At 40.7% G+C, this 15,974-nt stretch overlaps 1 protein-coding gene across 4 annotated transcripts in view; it reads right to left on the bottom strand.

Moving 5' to 3' along the window:
* Positions 1 to 15,974, bottom strand: part of ACLY (ATP citrate lyase) — a 48,650-nt gene that overhangs the window by 13,381 nt on the left and 19,295 nt on the right. For all 4 annotated transcript variants that reach the window (XM_074223914.1, XM_074223917.1, XM_074223915.1 and 1 more), the window contains 9 exons: positions 13,337 to 13,478; positions 12,184 to 12,352; positions 11,672 to 11,776; positions 9,802 to 9,998; positions 8,369 to 8,450; positions 7,126 to 7,236; positions 2,015 to 2,142; positions 1,000 to 1,093; positions 53 to 207 (listed from right to left, as the gene is read on the bottom strand). In XM_074223914.1, the coding sequence (XP_074080015.1) occupies positions 53 to 207; positions 1,000 to 1,093; positions 2,015 to 2,142; positions 7,126 to 7,236; positions 8,369 to 8,450; positions 9,802 to 9,998; positions 11,672 to 11,776; positions 12,184 to 12,352; positions 13,337 to 13,478 (1,183 nt within the window). The remainder of the gene's footprint in view (positions 1 to 52; positions 208 to 999; positions 1,094 to 2,014; positions 2,143 to 7,125; positions 7,237 to 8,368; positions 8,451 to 9,801; positions 9,999 to 11,671; positions 11,777 to 12,183; positions 12,353 to 13,336; positions 13,479 to 15,974) is intronic.

Below are 15,974 nucleotides of genomic sequence, written 5' to 3'. Positions count from 1 at the left end.
CTTCCAGGATAAATAATGAACATTTTACTTCATTTCTTGGGTGGCCCCTTACCTTCTCTGGAACCACAGCAGTCCCAGAACTCCTCCAATGCCCATCTCCTCTTTGAAGACCTCAGTGATAGGCATGCCTGCATAGATAAGCTCCTGCCCTCTTTCATCACAGATGCTGGTCATGAAGGAAGCTGGTTTACGGATTAAGCCTAGCTCCTAGGGATCCATAACAGAGAGAAAAACAACTAAACAAAGGACAAACGATACCATGAATCTTCCTCCTTTTGTCCCACCATGAAACTCCCATTTCCATACACAAGGGCATAGACTTGGGGCTCTCCAGAGTAATCTGAACTATATACTTTTCTTTAGGGGTGGGGAAGCAGTGGGACTGGACTTTCAGAATTATATCTGATATACCTTCCCTGTTGTAGGAAGGTTGTCTTCTCCTTCCTCATATAATCTTTACTTTTACCTCTATGTACTTTTCAAAAGCTAGACTGAAATGTGTCACTTGAGAAATATGTGTCACCATGGTTTTAGAAAGTTACTGTTTAATGTCAACCTGTCTCCACACTTCTAAAATCCAAATGGCTTGTAATGAGTTGCTCTAATTCAGAATTACTTCAATGCTCTGCCATTCCTATGCTCATTCTGAACTAGAACCTTTTGGGTCAACCACACAAAGATGCAGTTATACAAGTAATTTAGGCTAAAGCATCTTTGGAACTTATTCTATCCATTGCATTTTCAGTATCACCTTCAGACTCTAGTCCCTATCACAAGGCAAGAGTGTCTACAGTCAAAATACCCAAGTCACCCTTTGGTGAAATGCCTAGATACACTTCCCCAAGACACTTCATGGGGAGACATTAGTATTACCCTTTGGTTCATAATACAAATCCTGAAGAGACACCCTATGCCAGAACAAAGGGAGAAGAAGTAACCTGTTATCATTCTCAAAGCTTTGGTTTTCTGGTGGCCCTAAGGGTACAATCAATCACCTACCCGAGCCCAAGAGTAATCCATTGGCACAGTTGGGGGAGGAACCTCCTGAGCAGGTACGATGACTCCTTTGCCAACAAGATCTTCATATACATTCCTGAGGGAAAGGGATGGGGAGAAGGTTAAGAAACAGAAATGATGTGCCTTTCAATGAGAGGGGGAGCTCTAAGCAGTTTAAGTAATGACTCTTGGCTTAGTCAAGCCTATTTCCATCGATCAGTTCTGAAATCTAAATGAAAACAGGGGGAAGGTCCCCTCAAATATAAAGATTTTTTTTAAATGACCTTTTTGCCTCTAATTAGTTTTTCCCACAGAATCTCAAATCTGTTAGCTAAGTCTTATTGATTTTAAAGGGATAGGCATAGGAGACAAAGAAAAACTGTTTTAAGAGATGGAAGGAAGAAATAACATTGGAAACTGAAGTCAGTTCTTATTTGTAAATGATTACAAAAGATAGCAGGCCTGAGCATGCATTTGGACCCTTCTTCCTCTTAGCCAGAGTCTACATTCCACATATACAGGAAATGCAAAGTCATTTAAATATCAACTAGATCAAAACAAATAGGAAGATAAATCTTGCTGCCTTTGCTTTTTAAAAGCCCCAAAGATGGTTTCAGAAAAATTTAGGAAGACTTGTATGAACTACTGCAAAATGAAGTGAGCAGAAACAGGAGAACAACATACTCAGGCACAGCAATATTATAATGATGATCAATTGAGAAAGATTTAGCTATTCTGATAAATACAATGATCTACAAATCCAAAGGGTTCATGATAAAAATATTATTCACCTCCAGGTGGATTCGGAGTGCTGTTTGAAGCAATGTTTTTTCTTTTATTTTTCTTGCTTCCCCAACTACCCCTTCCCCTCAAAGATGGCTAATTTGACTATTCTAAATAATAAAATCAAATCTCTAGATATTTGCAGGCTGAATGGGGAGATAGATGGGGTGGTTTCTACACCTCAAAAGTCTGTGCCACCTCTCACTCCTAAAACACAAACACACAGACAGCTTACTGAATGAGTTCGCCTAGCTCATCAAAGCTCCAGGGAACAAAGACTCCTGCCTCTTTCAAGGCTTTGTTCTTCGCCACTGCTGTTTCTGAGGCCTGGTTGGCACAAGCACCTGCGTGGCCAAATTGCACCTAGAAAGTAACATGAGAGTAGTTTTATGTTGATTCATTAACCCCCTCCCCAATCAACAAAGGAAGAAAAAAAATTATAGGAACAAAAAGAAATGTGAACTTGGAACCATTCAGTAGGCCCTGTAGCCTGGAAGTCTTGGACAGACCCAAGTCTGATGACACCATGAGAGGTGACAGGCTACTACCTGCCTTCTAGGAGGAAGAGTCTGATAAAGAAATCCCTGGGGAAGCCTGTTGGTAATGATGGTCTCTATGGTGTTTCAGGGTTGCTTGTTTACTACCTCGTATGTGGCTAAGATTCCCTTTTATTTGTCTTTAATTTGTTTTCTTACCCTAAACAGATAGAGTAGGGAAAGGAGTCAGGCTGGGTGTCAGAAGAGCCATTATCAATTAAAAGTGTCCAATGGTAGGGGGCGGCTAGGTGGCGCAGTGGATAGAGCACTGGCCCTGGAGTCAGGAGTACCTGAGTTCAAATCTGGCCTCAGACACTTAATAATTACCTAACTGTGTGGCCTTGGGCAAGCTACTTAACCCCACTGCCTTGGGGGGAAAAAAATGTCCAATGGTTACACAATGACTTAGAAAACTACCTAACAAACATCATCTATGGTTTTTTCCCTTCATTTTGTTAACTATTTCCCAATTACATTTTTTTTTTGCAAGGCAATGGGGTTAAGTGGCTTGCCCAAAGCCACACAGCTAGGTAATTATTAAGTGTCTGAGGCCTGATTTGAACTCAGGTACTCCTCCAGGGCCAGTGCTCTATCCCCTGCGCCACCTAGCCGCCCCCCAATTACATTTTAATCTGACAGGCTGAGGTAATTAATTAAAAGTAATCAACAAGCACTTATTAAGTGCCTACTGTGTTCCAGGCACTGTGCAGGATACTGGAGCCACAATGAAACAATACTTGCCCTCAGACAGCTTACATTCTATAAAAATTTAACAGTAATTCCAATGCAGTAGAGAGTTCACCATAAAAAGGTCTCTTTCCTTCTTTAAAAATTCAGCTCATTACAATTACCAGAGGCACCTTTCTACTCTGATCATTTCTCAATCACACCCCCCCACACACAACTTATCCATTAAACTTGTTCTATATTTACTTAGCTCAGTTGTGGTGGTTTTGTTGTTTTAATGTAAACCTTGCAAACCTCATTCAGCAATTTAATTTTAAAAGTATTGTATGTCTATTAGGAGTAAAGCAACCTAGCTAGTCCATGGGGACTCAAACATGAAATAATGGTTGGGGGGGGATTTAGTCCTTTACCTCAAACAGCTTATGAATATGGTCTAGAACAGAGGTCTGGGAAGTTGCTTTTTAACAGTATTTTAATAATAGAATTTGGTCTTCTATATGATCCTGTTTTTTATTTTATGTATTTAAAAGTATTATTCTGAGAAGGGCACACCACTAGATTATGACCAAGGGCAACACAAAAGGTGGAGTCCCCTAGAAGGAAAAAAATTCCAAGCCCAAGCTCCCCCACATTCAAGTTGAGGACTACCATGCTCAGAGTGAGTACATAATATTGACCAATCAATCTTTCTTAATTCTAAATCACTAACTACTATGGGGTAGTTAGGGGCACAGTGAAGAGAGAACTGAGTCAGGAGGACCCAAGTTCAAATCCAACCTCAAGACACTTTACTAGCTGTGTGACCCTAGACAAGTAACTTAATCTGGATTGTTTCACATCTAGGGTCATCTCCTGTCGTTCTAATTCATATTTGGCCACTAGACCCAAATGGCTCTGGAGGAGAAAGTGAGGCTGTGGTGACTATGTACTTAGTATTAAGTACTGTAATTCTGAACTTTCATTTCAAAGCAGTTCTGCTTCTCATGCTACTAACTGAACTTCCCTTGTGTGAATTTAAAATATAACAATGGCCCTTTAAAACATTATGACTTATTACATTATTACTAACTCAAGTTTCTTTCTACTTTCTACTTCTTTCTACTTCCAAATGAAAAACACAAAAAAGGGGCTGGTGGAATGGAGTTGTAAAACAATCAAAATTAATTCACAGTGGTCATGTCTTAGGGTTGTTTTTTTTGTTTGTTTGGTTTTTTGCAAGGCAATGGGGTTAGGTGGCTTGCCCAAGGCCACACAGCTAGGTAATAAGTGTCTGAGACCGGATTTGAACCCAGGTACTCCTGACTCCAGGGCTGGTGCTTTATCCACTGCGCTACCTAGCTGCCCCCTCAATGTACTTTTAAAGAAAAGCTAACACACTACAGCTTAAGAACCCTGAGGCTTGAAGGTCTCAGAAAGCAAGAAACCCAATATGAGGGAAATGAATTGCATTTCAGCTAACTACTTGATTGGCATCATTCAAGGGATAATCCTAAAGTTCCTCTCACCAAGAAGAGTCTACATATACTCTTCTCTTCTTTGGGGAGTGTGGGAAAGAGACTGGTCATTTCTCTGTTCCCCTAAGCTTATTTTATCCTTTTATCATTAGTCTTTTATCATCCCCTGAAACTCAACTTTTTGCTTATGGTTTAACCCCCCAACTTCATAATTATATCAAACAACTTGCCCAAACTGAATAATATTACACAAATTAAAATTTTCAAAAGTTTATGGCAGAATGGATTCTGGGAAAACCTCCAGGAGAAAATCATCAAAGAAGTCATTTCTAAGTGGGGACCTGGAGGATAACAGCTGGTGGATAATGAAAGATGATATGTAATCAAGTGCTGAGTGGATGCTCAGGACTGGAAATAGTGATCAAGCCCAATGTGCACGGAGGTATGGTCTGATGTGGACATCAAGTGCAAATAGGCATTCAGAGAAAGAGATTCATGAGCAATGGAAAGGAAGGAAAAGCTTCATAAGCTCCTGGAGTCTCTCTTCCTGCTCTCAGGCAATTAGGATCAAGGATTGAGAATTTAGCTTTTTAAAGCAAGGAATTTAATAATCACCATTCATTTTTATTATAATTTGTGAGAATTTTTCCATCCCAAGAAAAAATATCAGTATGATCTAAAGACTTTGGTGCTTTTGGGAAGGGGTTCTGAAAAAAGCTTAGCTTGAAAGATGCCTGGTTAGCAGCCTACAAACAACAGGAGAGGGTGCATCTCCTGTGGCAGGAGATCATTTTCTTATTATATTATCCCACAGCCTGAAAAGATTATTTCTTAAAACACCCATCTCTTGCAACTAGGATTTTTTCCATATTATCTAAGCAACCCTTCAATCTTAATTCTATTTCATACATAGTTCAATAGACTATTCAGAAACCCTGAGGAATCAAGGCTTCCTTCATCATTCATCATTCCTTACTATTAATGAATAAATGGACCTTATTTTGAGGAGATTCAAATGACTTCTGCATAAGCTGATCATAAAAAGGTTTCAGAAGCAAAGACCTTGCAACAGAAAGGTCGAAGCCTGGCTGGTCTTCAATATCTCTACCATTAAAATGTCAACCACAGTGACATGCCCACATAATGAGGAGCTCATTAATTTTTTTTTTAAGTTTTTGCAAGGCATTAGGGTTAAGTGGCTTGCTCAAGGACACACAGCTAGGTAATTATTAAGTGTCTGAGGCTGGATTTAAACCCAGGTACTCCTGACTCCAGGCCGGTGCTCTATCCACTGTGCCACCTAGCCACCCCTCATTAATAATATTTTGATCATAAGGATATGACCCTCACTGTGGTCTACCTCAAGGCTGTCCTATGTGCTCTTTTCTCTCTTAGAGACCTCATCACCTTCTATGGGTTTAATTATCACCTTCATGCAGAAGACTTGCAGAAGTACATAATTAGGCCTCATCTCTTTCTTGTCCCTCTAGTCCCATATTATCAGTCCCTTTCTGGACATTTCAATCTGATGTTCTGTATGTCTCCAATTCAATATCTTTCTCCCAAAACCTTCCCTATTTCTATTGAAGTTCCCACTATTCTTCCACTCTCTCAGGTTCTAACTATAAACTTCTCTCCCTCTCTTTCACTTCTATATATGCTAAATCTTGCCTTTTTTCACTTTCACAAAATCTTTTATCCAATCCCTTGCTCTCTAATTTAGGCCCATGGTCATCTATACTATTACGATGGATTCTTAATTCTTCTTGCTGAAGTTTCTGCTGACTCCAATTCATTCGCCATAGTTTCCAAAGGGATTTTCCTTAAGGGCAGACATGACCATATCATTCCCCTACTCAATAAACACAAATGGCTTCCTATTGCCTTTAGACACAAATATAAATTGTTCTTTTTAGGCTTTTGAAGACCCAAACAACTTGGTCCTAACTTCTTTCTGGCTCATTATACTTTTATTTCTTATCTTCAGTCTAGACAAACTACTCTCAGTATTTCCCATTTTCAAGCTTTTATACTGGCCTTTTCCTATGCCTCAATGATGTTGCTGTTTAGTCACTTTTTAGTCATATCTACCACTCTTTGTGAGGCCATTTGAGATTTTTCTTGGCAAAGACACTGGAGTGGTTTCCCATTACCTCCTCCAGCTCATTTTACAGATTAAGAAGCCTGAGACAAACAGGGTAAAGTGACTTGGTCACATAGGGTCACACAGTTAATACTGAGTCTGAGGCCAGATTTGAGCTCAGAAAGAAGAGTCTTCCTGATTCCATTCTGGGCACTGGACACTCTGCTACCCAACTGCCCTGTGCCTTAAATGCCTCCCCATACTTTCACAAGCTCTCATTTCCTTCAGGATACAGAGCTCAAGCCATTACTCTTCACACAATGTCTTCCTGCCTTCCCCTACCCAATCTGCTGTCTTCCCTAAGTCCCTTTTACATTCATTCTGTAACACTTCTCTCTGCACCTGCTTCTCCTGATAGAGGGTAAATTCTGAGGGCAAGGACTGTTTCCTTTTTTTGTCTTTTTATCCCTGGTGTCTACAATGGTGTCTGTCATATAGCAATGCTTACTAAATGCCTGTTGGGAGCTTCTGAGGAGAAATGAACATGGAAGCTGACAAAAAGGGAGAAAAACATGCTCACACCTACCTCAGAAGAAAACATGGTGGCACAGGTACCGATACACCAGCAGACGACAGGCTTCGTGATGCGCCCTTCCTTGATACTCTGACAGATCTTGTACTCCTCAGTGCCTCCAATCTATAGAAAGGATGAAGAGAAATGGGCTACAGATTCTGTGCTAAGAAGCATCATAACTGTCAGCTAAGAAGCAGGAGCAATTTGGCTCAAAAACCCATCCACCACAAGCCACCCTGCCTCCCTACCCCCCCCCCCAAATAAATGTATCTAAATGCTAGGTGGACAACACAGAATCAGACACCTGGTTTTAAGCATCCTTACAGTTCTAATGCTATTCTTTCTCTCCTGAGTCAGATCAGAAGAAAGGGACCTTAAATTTCATGATAGAGGACACAGGTTACATAACAACCAAAAAACCAACTGAAAGTTAGAATGATGGGAAAAGTTGGCTAAGGAAGGTACTGAGAGAGGTTTCAAAATAAGAGAAAAGATAACTTTGTTCTCAACTTGAATAGAAAAAATTATTTTGAGCTAATGCAGGAATCTGTTTTGCTTGACTGTATATTTGTCCCAAGGGTTTTTTCTTTTTTTTTTTTTTAAAAAAAGGGAAAGAAAAATGAATTTTTGTTAATTGAAAAAAAAGGGATGATTTAGAAATACATGCACTAAGTACCTTAAACAATACTGTTACAACATGGGTATCTTTCTATGATCTACTTACTGCAAAAGTAAATGAATAGATTTAAATGGACAAAAGTCAAGGAATAAAAAGAATTAGTTGCACTACCTGGAGGCATGAAGCTGAATGGAATGACTTTTCCAATTCTAGAAAAATATGATTCTAAATCCACTTCCCCACTGGCCAGTCAGAATTGTGTCACCCAGTCATAGCAAAGTGGGATTGTCTTTGTTTCTAAGAAACACTGCTAGAATGCTCTTATTTTTTTAATCTGGAACTGTGAATTCATTAGTATTAGGGCAAGAGGATAGAGGAGAGACATTCCATGTGGAAATGCTTTTGACCAATGCAGATTGGCAAGTCATTTGTAAAACCCAAGTCTTTAGGGAGCTGCCCTGGATACTGAGAGGCAATCTGCTCAGTCATCCAGTCAGAGGAACTGAATGCAGGTCCTCTTCCTGAGTTCAGGGTGGCAATGGCTCTGTAATATCCTCTGCTCCCTCTCATTTTGCTGGAACTTCTGAATCCCCACTTCCTCTAGGGCTGTACATCAGGCCAGAACTAAAGATTCACCTCCCCAAGCACCACAATCATCTTTACTCCTGGAGTATCTTGATAACGCAAGACATGGTCCATGAATGTTGAGCCCGGGTATCTGAAGATAAGAGACAACAAAAGGGGTCAGAAGAAAGCTTTGGTTTTTGGTTTGTTTTTATTTAAAGCACACACACATTGGAAATGCTTGTTTTTGTTGGCTGCTACTATTTATAGTGAATGAAAATGAAATTTTTATAAACCATACTAGAGGTACTGAACTAGAGTCCAAATGTAATCTCCTGGTAGAAAATGTTAACAGTTGAGGAGCAGTTAGGTTGACACAGTAGAGAGAGCATTAACCCTGGAGTAGGGAGGATTTCAGTTCAAATTTGGCCTCAGACACTTATTAGCTATGTATACATGGGCAAGTTATACTCTCAACTGTTCCCTGAAACAACTAAACAAAACAAAAAAAACTGTAACAGTTTAAGCTATTCCTTTTGTAAAAGAGACACTAGAGCTCCTATATAAATAAAATACATTATTTCTCAAATGAGGTAAGACTTACAAAATGTTTATAGTGCCTGGTACACAATAAGTATTATATAAATGTTAGTTATTATGATTATATGGGATAGCATCACTATGGGCCATTCTGGAGGAAGGGACTTCTTAAGATCCCCTAGCAACATTTACTTTAGGCAAATTTGTTATCTTGATAAAACATTTACGCTGTGTAAAATACTTTTCCTGTCTAGTATTTTATTCTCTGTGCTATCAGGCCATCATGAACTTTGGTAGAATCTTGGAGTGACTTATACTTTATTTTTCTTCCTTAAGGAAATGATTTCTCTCTCATCACATTCAACTTAGATCACTGTATACCATGGAATGTAAAGACTACAGAATACCTTCTCTGGGGGGGGGGGGAGAGGGAAGCAAGATTAGGGGGAAAATTGTAAAATTCAAAATTAAATAAAATATTTCTAAAATAAAAAAAAAAAATCTTGAGGTGAAAAGGTTGTGGAATGGGTGTTGACTATCCAAGGATCAGCCTTGCCCAATTTGCAGAGACCAGAATAGAGGGATGGACATCACCAGGTAATGACTAATGACAAATTTTTTAGGTGGGGTTTAAATCACTCATTAAGGCTGTGTACTAAGCTATAAATGAAGCGCTGATCTAAACAGAGATGAGAATACCCACACTGATGAACTCAACCAAACTTGAAATATCTGATCTTATGCTTACAACAGTTCTGTGAGGCAAAGTAAGCATGGAAACCAATTTCCAGATTATCAAACTGAGGTCTAAAGAGATTAAGTAATTTATCCAAGAGTAGATAGAATTGAGACCATAGAACAGAGGTCTCCTGTCTCTCAGCCTACAATAATTCCCTTCCCCATTAAATTTAAAACCTTCAGAGTGCCTCAGGCCATCCCATTTCTTTGGTCCTGCTGAAAGTTACCTGTCCCCACCAATGGCCACACCCTCATAGACACCATCTGTGGTCCTGGAGATGATATTGTTGAGCTCATTGGACATGCCCCCAGAACGGGAAACATAGGCCACACTACCAGGTCGGTACAATTTAGACGCCAGAATGTTGTCCAGCATCCCACCAGTGTTCCCAATTTTAAAGCATCCAGGCTTAATTCCACCAACCTACAGGGTAGAAGAGACAGATGTCAGAACAAAGTTCGGAGGGAGCATCTGGGATATTCTAACAACTGCTACCACTAAAGTTGCAATTACTTCCCCTAAGTCACATGGAATTCTAGATCCAAAGGCAACATTTAAGAAGGAGAAAAGAGAAGCAAAGGAAAATCCCCTAACAACATAGATGAATACAAAATGCTTTCTGACTCAGTATACCCTTAATAAAAATAACACCCATTAACAAATGTACCACACACCTCCTGGATGGTTAGTTTAACATCCAAATGTTCATTCTGTCTCCCAATACCACTGTTTATCAAAACGACCACCTCTTGAGATGTTAAGGTCCTTCCCTCAGTTTGGCTTTTAATGTTGGTAGGTCCTGGGCTAAAAATTTAGGCCTCCTTTGTTTACAGTTAAGAGACCAATTGTTGAAAAGGTCAGAAATAATTTCTGTGGATTGGGACAAAAGGAGAGAGAAGGAAAGCGAACTGTTTGTAAATTTTTTGAAGTCAAATCAAGTTTTTCTGCTTTTTGTAAGGCAATGGGGTTAAGTGAATTGCCCAAGGTCACATAACTGTGTAATTATTAAGTGCCTGAGGTCACATTTGAACTAAGGTCCTCCTGACTCCAGGGCCGGTGTTCTATCCATGTACCACCTAGCTGCCCCCTCAACAAGTATTTTTTTTTTTTTAGGTTTTTGCAAGGTAATTGGGGTTAAGTGGCTTGCCCAAGGCCACACAGCTAGGTAATTATTAAGTGAGGCCAGATTTGAACTCAGGTACTCCTGACTCCAGAGCCAGTGCTCTATCCACTGCACCACCTAGCCACCCCCTCAGCAAGTTTTGTTTTTTTTTTTTAGTATTTGCAAGGCAGTGGGGTTAAGTGGCTTGCCCAAGGCCACACAGCTAGGTAATTATTAAGTGTCTGAGACCGGATTTGAACCCAGGTACTCCTGACTCCAAGGCTGGTGCTTTAATTCACTACGCCACCTAGCCGCCCTCAACAAGTATTTCTTAAAGAGTTTCTAAGTATCAGTCACCTGTCTGAAGTCTGGGAATACAACAATCCCCACTGTCAAGGAGCTCACAATCTAATGGAGACGAATACACACAGACACATAGATGACTGGCACTGAGGGGGACCAGGAAAGGACTCCTGTAAAACTGAGACTAGAAGACAGCTAGGAGACTATGTTGTATTACAAGCACAGAGGAAGAGAGTACAACAGGAAAACAGCCAAAGTCAGAAGATGCTAAGAAGTGTAAAAGAGGGGAGGAAACCAAGGGGCTAGGTTGTGAAGGGATTTAAAAACCAAGCAGAAGATTTTCTATTTGATACTAGAGGTGAAAGGGAACCACTGGAGTTTCCAGGACGAAGAATGATGCTGTCATGGTGGAACTTGTGCTCCAACTGAGTGGAGAATGCCCCTCAAGAGCTGCTCAGGTGATCTACAGGGAAATTCTGGGAGTGATCTCCCAGAAATAGGGTGAGGAAGAGGGAGAAGGGGAGAAGGAGAACATGAATTTTGAAATTTTGAAAGAACCACATGGTGTATGTGTGGGGGTGGGGGTCTCAAAACCTTTTTTACCCGGAAAGAACCATATCTTTTGAGTTCAGTGCTTGAAATAGAATTATGAATGTTATGTCAATATTAGGTTAAAAGTAGGAAAACTTACAGTAGCAGGTCCTATGATGGTCACACCTTTCTGATCTGCCCTTTTAATCAGTTTCCTGGTGAGAGCTTCAGGGATGCCTTCAGCAATGATGGCAATTGTACGAATCTGTAAATGGAAAGAGAGAAAAGAGAGGTAAAGGTCTATCTCACTAAATAGACTACAGTAAAAGACTAGAGCAATTCACTCTGTCCCTTTGAAATGCTAAGGATTATCATCTAAATTCTAAGCATTGACCTCTCCTTTCACTCCCAATTCCTACAGAATTTTCCAATTTCCTCCAAGGCCAAGACTATTCCCTTTATCTGGATTGGAACAGATATTTACAAGAGTAATCATCAGATGCCTGAGCAAGTGAAAACACTTCCCCAAATCAGTGGTGTATACAAATTTGTCCAACTTTCTCCTACTCAGTCAAAATGAAGACCAAGGCCCAAATTTCTTTCCCAAAATACCAATTCATTAGTCTGGCTCTCCCTGAAGAGTGTAGTTCCTTTACTACCCAGGCCACCCACCTGTGCATAATTCATGGTCTCAATTGTACTGTCATAGGCAGAGCGGAGGGAAGCAAAGTTGATCAGCACATCCACCTCAGGGTGCTTCTTCATGGCATCTGCCATATTCTTGAAAACAGGAATCAGAATCTCCTTGTGGCCCCAGTAAAATTTTTGTTTGTGGTCCCCACTATGAGAGAAATGGAAGCAGTGAGGAATGGAGTAGGATAGGGAGGAGTGGAGTGGGGTTGGAAACCCCCAAGAGGAGCTGGAATCCAATATAGATGAAACCAGAGCCTTTGGGGGTGGGGGGGGGGGAGGGAATTTACAGAGGATTTGGAGCCCCAGCCCAAGGAAGAAGACTGTAAAATTGTTTTGCCGAGTGAGGAGCAGCTCTTGATTTGGTCCCTTGTGATGTGAGGGGCATTGGACAACTCCCTTCCCTTTTTTAAGACTGTAGTCTTACTTGCACAATTAGGAAGCTGTACTAGGAGACCTCAAAAGGTAGGAGGCAGCTAGGTGGCACAGTGGATAAGAGTATTGACTCTCAAGTCAGGAGAGATCAAGTCTGGCCTCAGACACTTAATACTTACTTAGCTGTGTGACCCTTAGCAAGATACTTAACCCTATTGCCTTGCAACCCCCACCCTCCAAAAAAAAGACCTCAAAGGTCTCTTTTTAGCTTAGATCTTTCTCCCCAAGAGTTTAACCAAGGGAACTCCCATTTCAATAGAATAATAACAGCTAGAATAGTATTTAACTTTTGTTATGTCCTGCTAGGACCCTCAAAGAACACACTGGAGAGAAGCACTGCTGTAATCCCCATTTCACAGATAGGAAACTGAGGTTGCCTGAAGCTAGTCAGGGATCACACATCAGTTTAAGTGTCAGAGGCAGGAAAGCATTTCCCGGGCCTTGAATAGGACAGATCTTTTCCCAGGACGGCTCCCCACAGAGATCTCTTTTATACAAATATTTCAGTCAATACAACTCCAATTTACCACATATGTTATTCTACAAAGTCTTTCTTCACAGGAACTCCAAGTGAGAGGTGATGATATTATATGGATTTGGTGATTGAGGATAAGGGAAATTAAATACTGATTCAGCATCATCCTCCTATTCAGTTTCAGGTCTACTTTAGTCCTTCCTAATGAGGGTGTGGGGGACTCACGTGAAAGGATAGACCATGGCGGCCACCGAGGGTTCATCCCGGGAACAGATATAGTCGAAGTCAAGCATGCCCTGAACAGCCCGTGTCTGCATGCCCCATACAATTGCCTTGGTGTGTCGGCTGAAGAGAGTTGTGGCCTTACCTAAATTGGCAGAGGAGAACAGGACAGACAGAGTACAAGGGCCTAGATCACTAGGGCACCCACCCTACATCCCTGGACCCCAAATCTAAGCAGATTCTGTAAGGGGGAGAGGGGAGAGGGGAAGATGGAAGAAGGGAGAGTTGTCAACCTTCCAGAGAGATGCTGGGGTAACAAACTTGACTAATGATCTACTAAAATATCATTAACCTGTAACCAGTCTGAATTTCTGAATGGTCTATTTATAAGTGATCCTCTAAAAATTGGGGTTATTACTCTCAAGTACTACCAGTAACTGAAATAGTGGAAAGTATTGCTAAATGCTGTTGGACCTGCTTGACTAAAGTGATACAAATCACTTATAATTGTTGAATTATGGTTATTTGCCAGTGGAATGTTGGTTTTAAAAGTTTGCTTTCTTTGATTAAATACTGTTCCTCCCTACTCTATTTATATAATTGGCATAGTAAACCCTGCCTTTTCCTCAGCAGAGAAAAAACTAATCCAAAATAACTACTTCCACAATGTTCAAGTTATCACATCTTCCAAATAAATCAGAATTCAGATATAGGGTATTACTGTATTAGACTATGCAGAATTCCTACCACCAATATAGAGATTCTGAGAATTCTGTCAAAAGAATGGGAAAAATCATGAGTTACTAAGATAACCCTTAGGGTATGCCTCTACCTACTCCCATCCCCTTCTTTCCATCACTCTCTGGAAGGTTCCCTGTACCACTGGACCCCCATTATTTGCTCCCTGAGGGGTATTTAGTAGGTAGGCAAGGCTAGAAGGGCAGGAACATTCTTTTGTTCTAGCTGGGAAGCAAGTCATTTCTTCTCTAACAACAAGACCAGTGGGGGGAATAGAGAAGGACAAGGATTCCTACTGTTTAGATGAATCTGATCTTAATCTTCACTGTAACAAAATGGACCCAAGCAATGAGAGTACACTGGTCAGGGTGCAGGTCATCAGATCAAAATTTAAATTTCACCAAGGCCACTAGCTAAGGGCCTCAAGTTCCTCATCTATAAAATGATGGTGAGATCTGTAATTGTGATAAAGGAGGTATAAAAGGCAACATCAATCTCATCTCTTGACATCTCTACAAGCTTGTCCTGGAGAGGTGGCACATTAACCTATTTCCCAAGAAATAATGGGATCAGGTAGTCAAGCAACAGGATATATTTCTTTTCTTTTCCCTTTCTCTCTCTCTCTCTCTGACAATAAGGATTAAGTGACTTGCCCAGAGTCACACAGCTAGTTAAGTGTCTCAGGCCAGATTTGAACTTAGGTCCTTCTGACTTCAGGATCTGTACTCTATCCACTGTGCCACCTAGCTGCCCCTGAATAAAATCATACTTTATACATTGTAACTCTCTTGAGAATGTCTTGGTTAGAGTCTTCCTAAGCCAGCCAGAGTCACAACACTTTCAAGTCCTGTTTCTGACACAAAACATTTTAGTTCTCTGAGGCAAGGATGAAGAGCAGTTATTGATTTGCATGCAAAAGAAGGAGATTTCCATGACCCTTAAATCCTAGAGCTCCCAAAACAAAACAAAAAAAAAAAAACTCTCCTTAATTTCTTTAGGCAAGAAATTCATTGATTTGTCCTAGTTACCAAAGGTATTCAACTGGAACAGTCAGACCAGATAGAACTTTCAAGCCAGAAGGAAACCAGGATATCATCTGATCCATCCTCTACTAACTTTAGAAATGAGGAGACCAAGGTCCACATGGGTAAGTAAGGGTGCACCAGAAGGATAAGCCTAAACTAATAAGAACTTAAAAAATGTAAGGTGTGCAAGTGAAAAAAAAATGCCATCACCCATATCCGGAATCTTTACTGCGCCCCCTCAAACTCAGTGGGACTTTCAGATCCCTTGGGGAAAAGGGATCCTGGGAAGTTGGAAATTAGCACCTGGTCTCCTAAGGAAAGCAGAAGCCCCAGAAAATGTTTATGTTGGCTAAAAACCCTGACCCAGGAACTTGGAAGCTGGTGTGGATAGTAATCCATACCGTACATGGATTTGTATGAAAAAATTGAGGGGGAGTGACAGGGGTTCACGAAAGGTTCAAGTATTAGTGCTGTGATTAAAGAGGTCTAACAAGACCAAAAGGAGGTCAGAGTGGATAAAGCCATGACTGCACAACCTGAACTCCCAGCTCCACTTTTAAATAGACAAGCTTAGGAGAAGATGGCACACTCCTCTCTGCTCCTGCCAATGACCAACCTCTGCTCCTGCTCTAAACCTAATTCCCTGCCTACCATGTTCAAAACTCAGTAGGAGACAGTATAGAAACAAAGGGAGAAGTGGGAAAGAAGAATAATTTGTTAATTTTAAAAGATTATTTTTTGCAAAGGTTAAAGAAACCAGTTGGTGACTTTCCTCTCTGCTTTTGTCTATAAGCTCCCTGAGAGGATGGTAGAGGCCTCTCTGAGGAGTAGGAATCCAGGCCTATAACTTGTATGTATTAGGATATGAGTTTATTAGC

Source organism: Macrotis lagotis, chromosome 2, assembly GCF_037893015.1.
Source record: "Macrotis lagotis isolate mMagLag1 chromosome 2, bilby.v1.9.chrom.fasta, whole genome shotgun sequence".
In the NCBI taxonomy this organism is placed as follows: Eukaryota; Metazoa; Chordata; class Mammalia; order Peramelemorphia; family Peramelidae; genus Macrotis; species Macrotis lagotis.
Note: the sequence above shows the minus strand (reverse complement) of the source record. Positions and strands in the feature narration are given on the sequence as shown.